The sequence below is a fragment of the Amphiura filiformis genome, chromosome 3 (assembly GCF_039555335.1).
Source record: "Amphiura filiformis chromosome 3, Afil_fr2py, whole genome shotgun sequence".
Classification (NCBI taxonomy): domain Eukaryota; kingdom Metazoa; phylum Echinodermata; class Ophiuroidea; order Amphilepidida; family Amphiuridae; genus Amphiura; species Amphiura filiformis.
In genome coordinates this window covers 16,267,870-16,284,397 of record NC_092630.1, presented here as the reverse complement: position 1 = coordinate 16,284,397, position 16,528 = coordinate 16,267,870, and the positions used below count along the sequence as shown (strand labels likewise).

Genomic DNA, 16,528 nt, shown 5'->3' with positions numbered 1-16,528 from the left:
TATATACCATATTTTATGGTGGTATATGTGCGAGAAAACCGCTACACTGAGCCTCGCTACAGCCTCATTTACACGCTAACATAAAGCCGTAAGACCAGCAGGTCTGAGGCCGCTGACTTCCTTAAGTAAAGACTTGCAACTAACGGAGTTTCAATATAGAAGAGCCCCGCAGGGCATGCAAGCAAGGGTAAATATACCAATTTGTGACGCCACAAAATATATCAATAAGTGAATTGTTATGTTAAAGTGTCCCGGGGTGTGGTTGGAGCCTGCTGGAAATTTATGCACACCAAAAAAACGCAATAGCCATCATTCTTGGCCCGGAGGGTGGAGCGAAGTTGTAGCGGGGCTGTAGTGGGGCTGTAGCGGGGTTGTACCGAGCTGTAGTGGGTTTTCTTCGACACATATACCACCATAACTACTTAATTATTATGCCCTCCTATTAAAAAACGCAGTATCGATATATAAATAATAGGCCTACATCGTGTTCAAGTGGAAAGTACAGAATTTTCATCAATCTGCTTCCGACGTAAAATTACAGTACCTGCAAATTTAAAATAAAATAGCAAATTTACATTTTTCTTAACACCATAGGCGGTGGGGGTCAGGCCCCCCTAAATTTTTAGGTGTGGGTCCGACCCCCCTAAAATTATAAGAGTGAATCGGCCATGGCGTCGCGCTTGCTCCACTAGAGAGAGATGAAAATGAAGGTCCAATTAAAGCCCTTTTGGTGCACCATGTTTTACAACATTAAAGCTTTAAACAAGTTTACGGGTGTCCAAACCAGAAACCAAAACGGTCACTTTGTTATAACCATAACACTAAAAGGCAATGTAGCCGACTTAATCCTAGACCCACGATCAACCCAGCTTTGAGGCGTTTGTAGGCAACGGCGGATCCAGGGGACCTCTAAAATGTTTCTTAAAAAAGACTTAGGCGAATTTTCACAAAATGTGGGCAAAAATTCTCTTCTCCAATTTTTCGTGATTGAGCTCCCGGCCCTTTCCTTTCAAAATCTTGATCTGCCCCTGATTATAACTGCCTATCTTGTCTACACTGCAAAAACAAGTGTTTATATTTAAACACCATATTGTGTTTATTAGAGCAACACTTAATAAACACATAATTCATGTTAATGGTCTAACACTAATGTTAATGGTTCTAACACTAATGTTTATAAATTAACACTTGGTGTTATATTACAAACACTAATGTTTGTAATATAACACCAAGTGTTAATTTATGAACATTAATGTTAGACCATTAACATGAATTATGTGTTTATTAAGTGTTGCTCTAATAAACACAATATGGTGTTTAAATATAAACACTTGTTTTTGCAGTGTAGTTCGTGGAAAGTGACGTCGAAGATGAGGAGCGCAAAAGAAAGTCAAAAGAAGGTAGGAGGAAAAGGGAAATAGAAGGTAAAGAGAAAGAAAAAAAAAAGAAAGAAGAAAGGGGGAGACTTGAAGTGGAGGGAGCAAATCTACTTAGAGGAAATTTACAAAATTTTGCCTACACTAAAAAACTAGTTATATGAAACGGCGATTATACAGCATTAAACACTTTGTACTTTTATACAAAGTATACTGCACAAACCTTTCATGCGTCAAGGCATTTTATGGTTTAAATGCAAATAATACAACATTATGCATTTTACGAGATAATCTAGTACCGGTACAGTATAACCGATAAATCGTGAACATATCATAAAATTTGTTGTTTTGACGTATTAAAATAACAACATTCATATTGAGATTTAGCTTCCATTTTTACATCATACGTAAATGCTTACGGACTTACATTTTGATCAAGGTCCTTCATTTTAAACCTTATAATGTTTTGGAACAAATAATTAAGATTATTATATATTTCATCATTTCATCTGAGAGAATAGATGAGATACATTTTCTCAGTTGACACGGCATTTCAAGAGCATGATTATGTTCACTTTAATTCATTTAATCACTCAATATATTGAGCAAGATAATTATTATAGTCGTCTATTACATTGGGCTTGTACTTTAGGGTCTTATCACTTTACATGATGTTTATTTAAAATAATAGGGTTTGTTGTTTGTTTAATTAACGGTCAAGAGCGGATAGGGGCAGACCCCTCCTCTATAAATAAGGGACTCCCATATTTGCAAAATTTTCTTTTACCCCCTCGGGCTCCCCCCGAGAATGGTATATAATACAGTCATAGTTACCGTAAAATTTGGGCGAGCGAAGCAAGCCGGGAAATATTCCAATAGTGGCTCACCAGGATCCGCCCCTTTACAGACATGTGCCTATTCACTTAGACCTACGTGCAATTTAACGTTTCTCTTCTCTTTTGTCCGCTTTTATCTTCTCCTTTCCCATTTTCACATCTTTGTCCTCCTTTTCTTTATCCCTTTCTTGGAGGGGGACACCCCCTATGCCAATGCCTGCTATAAGAAAAGGGATGCTGAAGTGCCGAAAATTTAACAACTTTACCTGAAAGTGGAGATAATTATAAATACATATTCTAAGCACGGATTTTGAATTGTCACTGCACGAGTTTTTAATCTCACTGCACGAACGTGCCAGAAGGCACGTTAAAATAGCCCCTGACCCTGTCACCTCAGAGTGACAGGGTCAAATGGTTATAAAGTAAAAATGTGAACTTTGACTAACAGCCATAACGTATCTATTATTGCTGCTCTATCATTATCTACCACACTTTATGTATAGAAGACAAGGTTGCTACGTCGCGACGCGCATAGTAGTAGTGATAAAAGTGGTTTTCCAAGTAAAGTGTTGGATGCGTGCCGTTAGTTTACTTGGAAAAGCACTTTTATCACACTTAATGTATACCGTTTGAATCTTATACATGTAACTTATACATTGGTATGTGGTGTTTTGTGATATGAACGGAGGAAATTCACTCAAAGAGTGTGCTGAAAGTGGAGGGAATATATCTGATATCATACCATCCACTCCAGTAATGAGAATCCTTGGGAGCACACGACAGGGAACACACAGAACTGTCAGACCACCTGTGAATATAACATCAATTACAGTGATAATGAGGGGGTACAAGTTGATATATGTTTGTAACCAATGTATAAGTGTGTTATCACACTCGTTGGGCTGCGCCCAACTCGTGTGATAACACACACTTATCATGTCTACATATGTTTTTTCTCTTCACAGACCTTCACATGCCCATTCTCTCGTTTATGCTGGTATCCAAAAGCTTCCGGCAGGTCCAGATGCTAATATATTTGCTTTAAACTCACACATATCTCTGGTATCGAACAAATCAATGTTGTTAAGACAAAGGATTACAACAACACGACCACTCAAGAAAATTTTGATAACACATCAAAGTGAGAGTTCTAATAACATCACCGATAAATTATTAAATGATGGCAATATTTCTATGTCTACCAAAGTGGCTACAACGATTTCACCGGCTGAAAAAATGTACCGTGATTGTATTGCAAATGTTACAGCAATGTTTGATTCACCCTGGTCGCGGAAACCTGACCAGGCATATATTGATGAATTCAGGTATGTGGAATTTAAATTAGTTTGAATGTAAGTTTCAGGAAACTCAGGAACTAACATGTGGACTTACTACCCAGGGTTTTAAACCAGGTTCTCTTCTCTTCTCGCTCGTTTTTGTTGTTTGCTAAAAAGCTCTAAAAGCCTAAAACTGATTGAAAACGGAAGTTATACACTGTTAGAACACTGGGTAAGAAACCGGTCGGGTAAGGTTTTTACCCAACATTGAGGTAAATTTTACCCAACATCGGGTTATTTTCAGTAATTTACTGTTTTTCCCAATATTGGGTAAAAAACCTTACCCAGCTCATGAGGGTTGTTCATACGGCACCCAGCGGTTGGGAAGTTGGATAAAATTACCATTTTACCCAACCGCTGGGTGCTGTATGAACAGCCCTCTTGTGTTGGGTATAATTTTACACAACATTGGTTAAATTAATGAAAATAACCCGATGTTGGGTAAAATTTAGCCTAATGTAGGGTACAAAACTTTACCCAATCGGTTTCCTACAACGTGTTCTAACAGTGCTATACTCTCATTGACCACTCTCTAATTCATACGGCATGCCATAAACATGATGGAAACAAATTAAAAAAACAAAAAAACCACACGAATTAAAAACGAGCTTTTCCTGTCATACAATTCTGCAAACAAAATAGAGGTATGTCATAAAACATATGTCTCAAGCGGAGAAGCCGTGAATTAAAATTTTTTCTTATAACAAGTTTCTCTATTATGTCATAATAATTAATAACGCAGACATTTTTCTCTGCACTAGTACCAGTCTACTAACCCTTATTCTTTTTGTCTGTTTGTGCCTTAACCATGATTTTAGTTTTCTTTCTTTTACATTGTTTTATAATCTCTTTCACGGTTTTTTTTTCCTTTATTTTGTTTTTTAGAAAAGAACTACTATTGGTAAACACACAGAGTATGTTCATCTTAAATCAGCTAAATGTAAAGGAGAAGGAGGCGCTTCACTTTTCTCACAACAGTGATAGGAATGTAGTGATCACCAATGACTTATTCCACTCCTTACCGAAGGTAAAATAAAGAATTTATAATAAAGCAAAATAATTTTCTTACGAGGTATTGTTGGTCGAAGCAACCTAAAAATCGATTTTCATTATCTAGATCAATATATTATTGAAAATTAACTCCTTGATATTTGCAAAAGTTCATTCTACAAATCGTATACTTTGCAAACTTGCTTAATTTATTGTTGTTAATGAATTATGTACGTTTTACAAAAGTGTTGTTGTTTCAGCCCTCTTTCCAACGTAACTCAAGAACCGCAGCACCTATTTTAATTCTTCTACACGCTCGCTATGAATTGAGCAATGCAGTTTTTGCCAAAGCTCACTACCATTCGTAAGATGTTGTGAACTACCAAATCACAACAGTTTAAAATAGTTAATAACCTTAAATGCAGCTTCTTATATTTTGGAAAAGATAATAATCTCCTCATATGGTGGCAAACAACTTGAATAAAAAGGCTATGGAACAAACATGCTTTGCAAGACGATAAAGATGATAAATAAATGAGTCTGAAATATTGAGCGTTTGCTTACAAGAGCGTATCCCCGGGGGGGGGGGCACTCAACACAAATGACCATACGGGTATGCTCCCCCGGAAAGACCCCCCTTTTTGGGTTTCGCAGCTCCGAAAGACCCCCTATATTTGACCAAAATAAAGCTCCAAAAGACCCTTGATTTTGATAATTTCAGCTCTAAAAGACCCAAAAATTGCTCATTCCTCATATTTCTTGTTCTTTCAGGCGATTTTCAACCAAAAAGCCAAGAAAGACCCTTGATTTTGACTTTTCGCAGGTCCAAAAGACCCAATTTTACTTGTTCACAGCCCGGTTCGCAGCTCCGAAAGACCCCCTTTTACCGGTACGCCGTCAGCTCCCAAAGACCCACCACCTCAAAATTCCGGGGGAGCATACCCACCAAAATTTTTTGATGTGCCCCCCCCCCGGGAGCGTATCCAGATATCGGCTAATTAAAAATTACGTAAATACAACACAAAAAGATACTCCGCACTTACCCGTCATCAATCTAAACCTTCTTATGTTGTGACATTTTGATTGACACAGTCGTGTGCAGCGTTTTTAATTTGATAGGCCCTACCACATTCCTGACATTTGCTACCAAAACCTCTAAATTGATTTGAAACTTTTGAAAATGCACCAAATTTTGTATAATGGTATAAATCTTGATTAAGAGTTTTTAGTATAGCAAATGCGGTATCAAATTAGAGCTATCTTGATGCTACACACGGCCGTGTCAATCAAATTGTTATAACATAATCAGGTTAGATCTATGGCGGGTTATAAAATCTGATATACATGATATAATTACTAGCGGCATGATAATGATCATATTGTAATTATGTATTTTATTATTGTAACTTAAAAGATAAAATCACAAAATGGGAATATCATAAATAATTACACCAGTGTTTTATTTTGACATTATAATACAGAAGCCAATTACAAACAAATTGGTTATGGTTTAATAGGTTGCATGCATATGCTGTAGCCATGGTAGCCCGGGGAAGGCCGGGACGTAGCATGCACTCAACGATAATTATTTGATTTGCCCAGGCTTTTGACAAATTAACTATGAACTGTATCAATATTTTTTAATTAACTATTTTTAAAATTAAAAATAAGCGTCTGGAAAGTATAGTAAAATTGAGTTGGACATTGTCACTGGCATGGTTATAATCGTATTATTATATATAAGGTTAAGGCCGTTCAGTATTTATACCCGGGATTTATACCAGAGAAAATGGGAGTGGGGACTTTTTTTTGTTGCAAAAAGAAGATGAAACAAGAAGGAATATTCGTGTGAGGAGGAGCGCGATATTTTCTACAACATTTTTGGATCCACCATATATTTTACGGCGTAAATATTCCTTATCAGAAGGCCCGAAAGAATCCTTGTTCGAGGAAAATGGTGATGTTATTCGCGGATTAGACTTTTTACGCAGAATTCTCTGCTAAGTGTCGCTCTGTTAAAAACAATTATTATAGTTAGGACAGTGGGACACGTGTAAACATTTCAAATATGCAATAACAGGTTTAAACATGTTAAAAGAAAACCTATCAGATCCATTCAAAAAGTATAAGGTCATACATTATCTGCTTTTAGTGTCGGATGATAGTATCAGTAGTAATTTTGAACACTGTGGTCCGATTTCTCGTAGCTTGGCTTTCTAAGCCAGCAGGCTAGCCCTTCCAAGTGGATCCATTTATTGATTTATCTTTCTAGGTGATGTACGATGTGAAATTGTAAGCACTGGTATATAGGACTAACGAATCCTATAACCACTAGACATGCTTTCAGAAACCGGCCCTAAATGTTTCCATGATTTCTATTGTGCAGAATAGCCCATTTGAAGGGAAGTCTTTCGAGAGATGTAGTGTTGTGGGTAGCGGAGGCATTCTTACCAATAGCAGATGTGGGACAGATGTTGACAAGGCTGAATATATTTTTAGGTAGGCCTCTAAGAAATAAAGGTTCTAAATAGAACCTTTTTTGTCCACTCAGGAGAACACTCCCTCTTGAACCTCTAAAAGAGTTCTTTAATTTTTAGAGAAGAACCGAAAACGGTTCTATATCACATTTTTGGGGCCATTTTCGACGGTTTTGGAACCATTTGTGGTTCTTTTTAGAACCTCTAAGAGTTCTCATGAGAGGACAACTTTAGAACCTTTTAGAACCTTTATTTCTTAGAGTGTATGCATGCATGCTGATAAGGATCTGTTATTGAGCTTCAGATTTTATCATAGTATTTTTAGTGTTTCCAGATATATTATAACACATAACCTATGGAAGGAGCTCTCCAAACGACCGTTGCATGTATAGATTACCGTCCGCAGTTGCTAGGTAAAATTTCATCTTAGGGATCAAATCAAAAGCCCCACACACATGTTGTCTTATTATGCATCAAAATACAGGGTGCACAACTTATAAGTTCCCCCTAATACTTTTTAAAATAAGTCAAAAAATATTGTACGAAATGTAAAAATGTAAAAAGATATGTATAGCCCTATTTGTTTTACCCCTATAGACCAATTTATAGCGTCACATATCATTGCGTTCAGTCACAATGGTTAATTATGTAAGAAAAAATGCCGTTTTAAAAGTTGCACCTGAGCTCACAGCAGCGAGGTTTCTTCAACAAACACATGAATTATAGGCCTGGCCTGCTGTATTGTTTGAGAGTTGACTCCTATGGACTCAGATGCAACTTTTAACACAGTTTAAAACGGTCTCTTTTTTACATAACGAACCATTTTGACTGAACGCATTGACGTGTGACGCTATAATTTGTTCCATAGGTGTAAAACAAATAAGGCTACACATGTCTTTTTACAATTTTTGCATTTCGTCAGATATTTTTCGATTTATTTTAAAAAAGTATTTAGGGGGGAACTTATAAGTTGTGCAACCTGTATAGTATAGAGTGAAAAGGTGAACTGAATAATATGATGAAGCATCCAAGCCGATCACGGTAAACAGTTAATGCATAGACACAACTCCGTGCTCTTTCCGGTCTTATAGGATTTCCCCAGAAAAAAATAATCAAGGTAAAACAAATAGAGCTGTATATATCTTTTTACATTTTTCCATTTCGTAGAATATTTTTCGACTTATTTAAAAAAGTATTAGGGGGGGAACTTATAAGTTATGGGCCTACATAAACGTATACTAGTATCACACATCCACCCTTACACAAAACCACACTGCAAAAAGCGTGTTTAGAAATTAAACACTTTTCTTGTACCACGTTTCTAAACATGCTTGATTCTTAAACCCCTAGTGGCAGCCAGCCCTGATATATAGCTACTAATTGCTTCATCCCGGGGTCGACTTGACAGGGGTGTGTGGACAGCGCACTACAAAAAAGAGTGTTTAGGAATTTAACACTTTTCTAAACTCTATCTTGCACCACGTTTTTAAACATGTTTAAATACTACACATGTTTAGGAATTTGATGGGCATGTGTTTAGGAATTTTACACATGATGTCTTGGAATTTGACATTGGTTTTTAGGAATTAAACACTTTTCTTGCACCACGTTTGCAACATGTTTGATTCCTTAACACCAATGTCAAATTTCATAAACACAGCCCATCAAATTCCTAAACATGTGTAGCATTTAAACATGTTTAAAAACGTGGGGCAAGATAGTGTTTAGAAAAGTGTTTAATTCCTAAACACCCTTTTTGCAGTGCATAGTTTATAATTTGTCGACATAAAGCATTTTCTTCATTGCACTGTCATCAACATTACTCGTTGCTTTATCTCTTCTTATAACTGTTCCAACAATGTAACACATTCTAAATTTTTTTGTCATTGTTTTCTAACAGATGTAATGCATCCCCTATCACGGGGTTTGAAGTCGATGCTGGCAGTAAGAATAACATGACAACTCTCAATCCATCAGCAGTATGGCAAAGGTAACAATTTACAGAAAGTGCAGGGGTTGACAGCCACATCCCCCACTTAACAAATCGGCATTGGAAGTTTGCAATGCATTGTGGGACAGTTTTTGTAGGTTTGGGACACTTTGACCTATTGGGAAAATTCAGAAAAATTGGTTTTTGTAAATACAAAATATAATCTAAAATGTTTTACAAGAATGAAAACAAACCCAAAAACATTTTTTATTGAATTAATTAATTATTTAAATATATTTAATGATAACATTATGACAATAATAAATTAATTATAATAATTACCGCAATTTCCCCGATATGTCAGAGGTCAAAGTGTCCCAAAACTGCTCTCAAAACTGGAAGTTACAATAGCGATTGGGCTTATAGTTTCGTTTAGATGGTGTGAAAAAAGCATTAATTTTTGTAAGGTATCGTCCCGGGGTATCGTATGTTACTTTATTGAAGTACACGATCGTCGACACTGACAATCGTGTAAAGATAAGAATTATCAAGAAATGTCTTTAAAAAGACAATGCCACGGCTGAAGATCAAGTTTCATAATTTAGCATTGCTGTTAATTTGTTTTGTGTGTAAATTAATTAACCGGATGGGACATATGGGTATTTATTGGTAAATACCACCAAGGATATACTAAGAAATATAAATACAAATTTACTCTTAAAATGTGTGCTAAATATATTTAAATCAGAATCTTACTATAAATAGGGAAATGTTGTATTGAATTTTGGTTGAAAACGGTCATGAATTGGCCTAAAAATCAATGAAAATGTAGTCCGTTGCATACAACAATCAATTCAGTTGACCTCAGATAACCTTGAAAATTTTCCCCGCTGAAAGATGATGACACCCACCAAATTTCATTACCGTCAACAATCCAACAGCAGACCTCAGATGACCTTGATATGACCTTGAATATGTTTGGCGCCTAATTGTGATCACATCCACCACATTTCATGGAAATGCTCAATTGACCACATTATGACCTTGATATTGTAACGCGGCTGGGCCGCGGGGTGAATACTGAGAATCCGGAACCTGGAACGACTGGACAAAAAGACAAACTGTACGAAATGCCATCTAAAATGGTGAACTATTCTTATTGAGCAAATTTCACTGGTTCTTAAAAATATTACTCATGGCGGGAGCTTTCGACTGATGCCAGCTTGTCTATCAGTTTGGCAATTGAGCAATTTAGGCCAATCAGAAGTCAAAATATCTTTGTGGTATAAAAATCAATAAATAAATCCAAAAATAATAGGCAAGTTCAGCCTATTTGATTAATTTTGAAGTCACTGGCAGATTTTCCACTTACTTTCCTCGATTCTGAAGTATAGAACTGCACAATTGATAGAATAAACAGGAAGTTCCTTTTTATTCATAACGACGAGTGTGCCTTTAATCCATAACACCTAAATTCAGAGCCACCATCTGCATGGTATGCATGCACATCATAATGCAAAAATTATGCAAGGCTAAGCTTAGCCTTTCTTGAAGACTAGGAACTTCCCCTTTATTATTCTATCGTAATTAAATTAAGATGATTAAACCATTGTTTAACAGTCACGATGAACCAAGATGTCCAAGAGAAGCAGAAGGCCCAAGAGCCTAAGTAAGCTTAAACTTTCCAGGCCACCTACAGGCGCTAAAAGTCGCAAGGCAGCAGCCTAGGCCACCTAAGCTTACCGATTTATGACGATTTGTGACTGTAAAGATGCTAAAAATGGTGCAGTTCTATAGGCCTATCTTCGAGGGAGACAATTAAGCATTCATGGGAACCAAAAATTATTAAACTACGAAGTGGAGAAAGCTAGGCTAGCCTTGAATTTTGAAAAAGGCTCGAAGATGACAACCCACTTTACACTGCTGACATGGCTGCATGTCGTCTGCTACATTGTGACCATCATTTTTGGCTGAAAGTTCCCATAAATTGCATTAAATGTCTTCCACATCGAAGCTGAAATTTAGTGAACCAATGTCAAGGACAGCGAGGCTACGGCAGTGAGTGGCAATCACTTCCAATGCCCGATGAGTCTCATTTCAAATCTGCTGTGACGGAGCTGACCAGGGGCGTGACTGCCCCTGGCAGCGTCAAACCAAAAAGTGAGCAATTTTGGCGAGCAGCCGCTTTTATAGTGAGCAATTTATCGCGAAATCACGCACAAAACGAGAGTTGAGTGAGCAGAAAAATTACTTTCCTTGCTCGCGAGCAATTTATCGTCTTTTCTCGTGAGCAAGAAAACAGCACATTTTGCTCACGAGAACTCACTCACCGAAAAGGTTTCTGATTGACTGAAAAACATGAAAAACAAACGCGGCGCAAACCCAGACAAGCGAGAATCCGACCATAGACATCCCCAGACGGGGTCGATCTCCAGAATGAAAAGCGAGTTGCCAGGGCCGCAAATTTGACAGAATCTTTACTAGATTCAGAGAATTACACCCAAAATCGACAAAGAACTGGCAACTAGTAAACAAATCAAAACTTTCCCAGATCGAAAATATGCACGAAACACATCATTTTAAATCAATTAATTTGAGCTTAAATTCATTTCAGATTTCAATAAAAGTAATTTAGGTAGTATTTCCACCTGTGCTTTGCTATAAACTTTCATTAATTTGCACAATAAAATAATTAGATCATGAAAATCTGGCGACAAAATCAGTGACTGGTGAGTAATACAATACTCTTCATTCAGTAAGCTTATAAAAATGCATGACCAGAACATCGAAATCGAGGACTCATCAAAATTGATCAAATTTGGTTATAAAAATCATGATAACTAGTCCAACAGAGATAGGTACGTGTAACAATACAAAAATAAGACCATAAGCCTCACACGAGCTCAAATAACCAATTTTTAGAGAATGAGCGAAAATCCATTTTCGTTACAATATGCCTTTAAATTGTGGGCGCTTAATTGTGATCACATCAAGCAAAGTTTCACGACGATCTTTATTGCGCTTACATCTACCATGTTTCATGACAATCCAAAAGACCACCAATAATGGGAAATGCACCCTTTAACAACAAACCAAACATTAACTCCTGTCCTAAAATTTTCTGTAAATTCTCTAATTTATAACTCCAAAATTTTCTGTCCTCGCAAAATGGCTCGCATTAGATCAATTTAGGGGTCTTTTAGAGCTGAAATTAAGGGTCTTTCAGTGCGCTGTTTTGTGCTAATGTTTTCTAATCAGAAACGAGTCTCCGAGTATTTCTAATTTTTACTGGTGCCCGAGCACTGATGAAGACCTCAGCATCGCTGGATTTAGATGTTTTTGCTGACTTCGAACTTTTGCCATGTTCAAAGACTTTTGTCTGACACGGCGTTTATTTTATAGGCCTATTGGTCTAACGGCTTGCATCCAAACACTTTACTTGGAAAACTACTTTTATCATATACTATGCGTGCCGACGTAGCAACCTTGTCTTCTTATGACAAAAGAGTGTTAGACCTAATATAAACCATAGACCATTCAACAAGCTTGTCAGATACATGCCTAGGCCTACATGTGATTAAGCTATATTTATATACAATACAAGTCCTAGAAAAAATAGGAAAAACTTTATTTCAAACCCGGTTTTTATGTTTCATTGAAAAGACAAAATTAATTTTAAAAATATTATTTAGTTCAATTTATAACCTTTTGAACTACTTTTAACTAGCCGAATAACATGAAAGTCCTGAGATGTTTCGCTGAAATCTTGTTGAACCAAGGTCATTTATGTATAATAAATAAATAAATAATTAAATTAATCAAATAATACAATAGTTTATTTATTTACCTACATATTTTAAGTACTTATCAAATGGGGTACATTTGTTCAATATTATAGGCTACGTGTATAAAAACTTGGGATTTTTCCTGTTGAAAAAACGAAACTGATGTTTATTATTTTAGTATCCACAAATATAAAATAAACAGCATTTATATCAAATGCATCAGCACGTTTCACATGAAATCATCATTGTCCCGGTCCATCCCCTTTTAAAGGGATTTTTATTATCCATAAAACGATTTATAAGGATAGGATATTAATTCTACATGTATAGGTCTATAGATACATTAGATCTGTTTATCAACCCGGGTTATCAACATGATCAAACATATCATGCTGTGCTAACTGTCAGTGGTCTTGCATGTCTCCAAACAAGGTGATAGGAGGAGAAAATAACAAACATTACTTCAAAGAAAGGATATCATATTTTTCTCAAAATGTTAACAACTTGAACGTGTTTGGTGTCAATCTGGACTGAAATTGAGTCATGCACCAGATTTCTTTGATTATAGCAAAATTCACCCACAGACAATAAACATATCCAGCACATATCATATCTGCCTAAATTCTTCTAGTTAAATAAACAAAGTCATCGCCACTAGTATAAGGCCTACTCTAATCTTGAATTGTTTATTTCTCATGGTCATCAGCTGCATGCATTCTAGTAGCCTAGTCAGTGAATTCCATGGCTTGGAGTGCATGAATGTAGTTGAATAGAACTCAGGACGAAGCATAGTAGGCCTACACTGACATATGAGCTAAGTTTTGGTCTAACCCAACTTCATGCATACCAATCTGGCAACACATAGCAGTATGAGCCCAAATTAAAGATGTTATTAGACATAAATTCCGCCAACATTGGGTGTAATAAATAAAGTTATTAAAAGATAAGATACCCACATAGCACCCGAATGGGCTATTTTTTAAGTGCAAATTCCATATTATAGCCACTGCCGTGGCAAAAAAAAAACATGGATGGCGTCCTCCACAGCAAATCTTATACGTAACAGAACTTAGCTAATGGGGGTGAGACACCCATTTGCAGGTTTACTTGTTCGTATATAACTATATGTATCGATGATTTGCTCAAAACCCTTTACCATGTTTACACTTTCGTGAATGGGGCTCTTCATGTTTGCATGGGCTCTTCATGTTTGCATGTTTTAAAAGCGCTCGATAGTAAGCACATGTGCTAACTATCGAGTTTTTACGGTATTTGTAAAAGTTATTTTTCTGCAATCGAGAGTAATTCACAGCCTCTAGTATTAACCTGCATGCTGAAGTTGTAATTTTCATAATTATGCCTGATTAATTATGCTTATCCAAGTTCATGATTTGTTGGTTAACATTAATGAATAATGATGAAATAAAAGTGGTGGAGTAGAGATTTAGAGAATGATATCCTTGCCAAGACTGACCGATCATTATCGTACATATTATATACCAGGTACCACAGTTTACGGTCAACATCGGAAAAGACCAAATTTTTGAAGTCAATGCAAGCTCAGCAAGCAGACATTCTGATACCGTTGTTTGGGGTCAAGTCGGGCTATTCTACTGGACGACACATCACCAGAATGATGAAATTGGCTAAAAACCCACCGCTAAGATCACTCGTAATTCATCCCAAACATTTCACATCAATGCAAAATTTTTGGAAGAAAAGGGGGTTTCAAAACAGAATGAGCACAGGTAAGAAGTCATATCTCTTCCCAAAAATTTAACTGTTTTATTGCTCACTATGTTTTGTTATTATTGTGTTTAAGCTTTGGATTTGTTTATGCGCTGTGGTCTTGATGTAACGGCGCTTTATAAAAGAATTGTGTGTGTAAGATAGGTGGGTGTGTGGGGTGCGTGTGGAGAGAATGCCGTTGCGTGAACATATGCCCGCATGTGAGATATGAATTATTTTTGTGGAGGAATCCTAAGACTGTAAAGAGCAAGTATGACTTGTCATTGAACTAGTAGGTTTCTCAGGATATGTAATAAAACACATCTTGATAATTCAAACATTTTTGCTTGACAAATCCATTAAATGTGAGTACTAACGACTTTAGCTTTCGTTATCAGGGCTGATGGCTTAATTGATTACAAGTGACTTGTATGATCTCGTGAATGGTTTTCCCGCGAAACGTCTTGTTGAAATTTCCCGGAAGTCAACAAGAAGTTTTCGCTGGAAACACATGGAAAGGTTTCTATACAAAAACGATTCTCTTATAAACCATCATGCGCACAGTTTCCACCTCGATACAGCTGAGCACACATTTTCGTCCCAAGAGCTTCCAAGCAGAGAACAACAAGCAGTGAATGTCTCCACCACAATCTTTGATTACACTACACGGTTGAGTGCATAGCAATGTAAGACCTGTGGAGCTTCTAGCTGAATAATTTGCCACTTTGATTGTTTTTGTCGAAACCTCAAGTGTTCCCTTCATCCAATCAGAATTTTTTTAATATCAAACGAAAGCTAATACTTCCCCCTAAAAATACTTTTCGTCACTAGGTCAACAGATAACGCAATTTAATGTTATAGCAAGGCGAATGTGGAAAATCTGTTGAAAACTACCTATCCAAGCACATTTGTTGACCAAAATGTAGCTTTTAAAAGTCAAAACCTCAAGTGTTCCTTATAATATTTGTCAAATGTCATGCCATTAAATGAAAAAGCACACTTATATTGTCCATATACTAGAGTCACTAGAATGAGCAATGGTGAATTCTCTTTAAATTGCAAATCTTGTGCAAGAAGTTACAATTTTCGCCAGTTTTGTCATACGGTTGTAAATTCAATGAACTACGTGTATGACTTTTAAATCACTGATGGCCAAATGTAAAGTCGTGAGTATACCCAGATTTAATGGATGTTTTAAGCAAAAATGTTTGAATTATATCCACAATCTCGTAACACCAATAGCTGCTATAGGTGTTATATGTACAATATATGATATATTACATTGTACATATTTAACACATAGCAGCTATTGGAGTTACGAGATTTTGCCAGAACAACGACGAAATACATCTATTTACTGAACACATCTTTATTTCTTACCTTACAGGTTTTACCTAACATCTGTCGCCATTTCACTATGTAAACAAGTATATTTGTATGGTTTCTGGCCTTTTCCTACCGACGTGAATGGCAATGAGGTACCGTACCATTACTACGACTCACAAAAATTAACGGGTACCGCCCATAACTTTCTGATTGAATTCAGGACTATAATTCAACTTCATCGAGATGGAATTATTAATCTACAAATACATCCATGTGAATCAAGCGACGGGTGAGGCTGATTGGATCTGGGTTTTTGCATTATAATATACATTTTTAGCGTAATCATGATTATCATAGTCTTGTCTTGCCAGAAATTTATACTTTTATGTGATGTGCAACCAGTCGGCGGCTGGCTGGTGGTGTTTTGCAGCCGTGCCTTAATGTTACATAGACTATACCATGTATAGGCCTACGGTAAACAATTTTATGTGGACGACGTGTTGTCACGTTACTGGTGCTTCGGTTTGATACATTGAACATTCCATATCTATATCCTGTCTGTCAGTATAAAACAATAATGTAGCTTTTGTCAGGATTGTTAGCTCTGACTTCTAAAAACGATCTTATCATTTTGAATAAAAACTTGTCAAATTTGATAAGGGAAACTATTCAGATGGGAATATAATAGATTTCTCTTCAAAATGAATCGGATATTCTCATCAAAATGACAAGGAACTCATCAA

The 16,528-nt window shown here is 36.5% G+C and overlaps 1 protein-coding gene across 1 annotated transcript in view; it reads left to right on the top strand.

Moving 5' to 3' along the window:
* LOC140147091 (alpha-2,8-sialyltransferase 8F-like) overlaps nucleotides 1-15,857 on the top strand; it is a 33,219-nt gene extending 17,362 nt beyond the window's left edge. Inside the window, exons 3-8 of the mRNA XM_072168863.1 lie at nucleotides 3,178-3,537; nucleotides 4,435-4,576; nucleotides 6,926-7,038; nucleotides 8,917-9,006; nucleotides 14,235-14,479; nucleotides 15,847-15,857. Coding sequence (XP_072024964.1) covers nucleotides 3,178-3,537; nucleotides 4,435-4,576; nucleotides 6,926-7,038; nucleotides 8,917-9,006; nucleotides 14,235-14,479; nucleotides 15,847-15,857 — 961 coding nt within the window. The remainder of the gene's footprint in view (nucleotides 1-3,177; nucleotides 3,538-4,434; nucleotides 4,577-6,925; nucleotides 7,039-8,916; nucleotides 9,007-14,234; nucleotides 14,480-15,846) is intronic.
* Nucleotides 15,858-16,528: the final 671 nt, after the last annotated feature.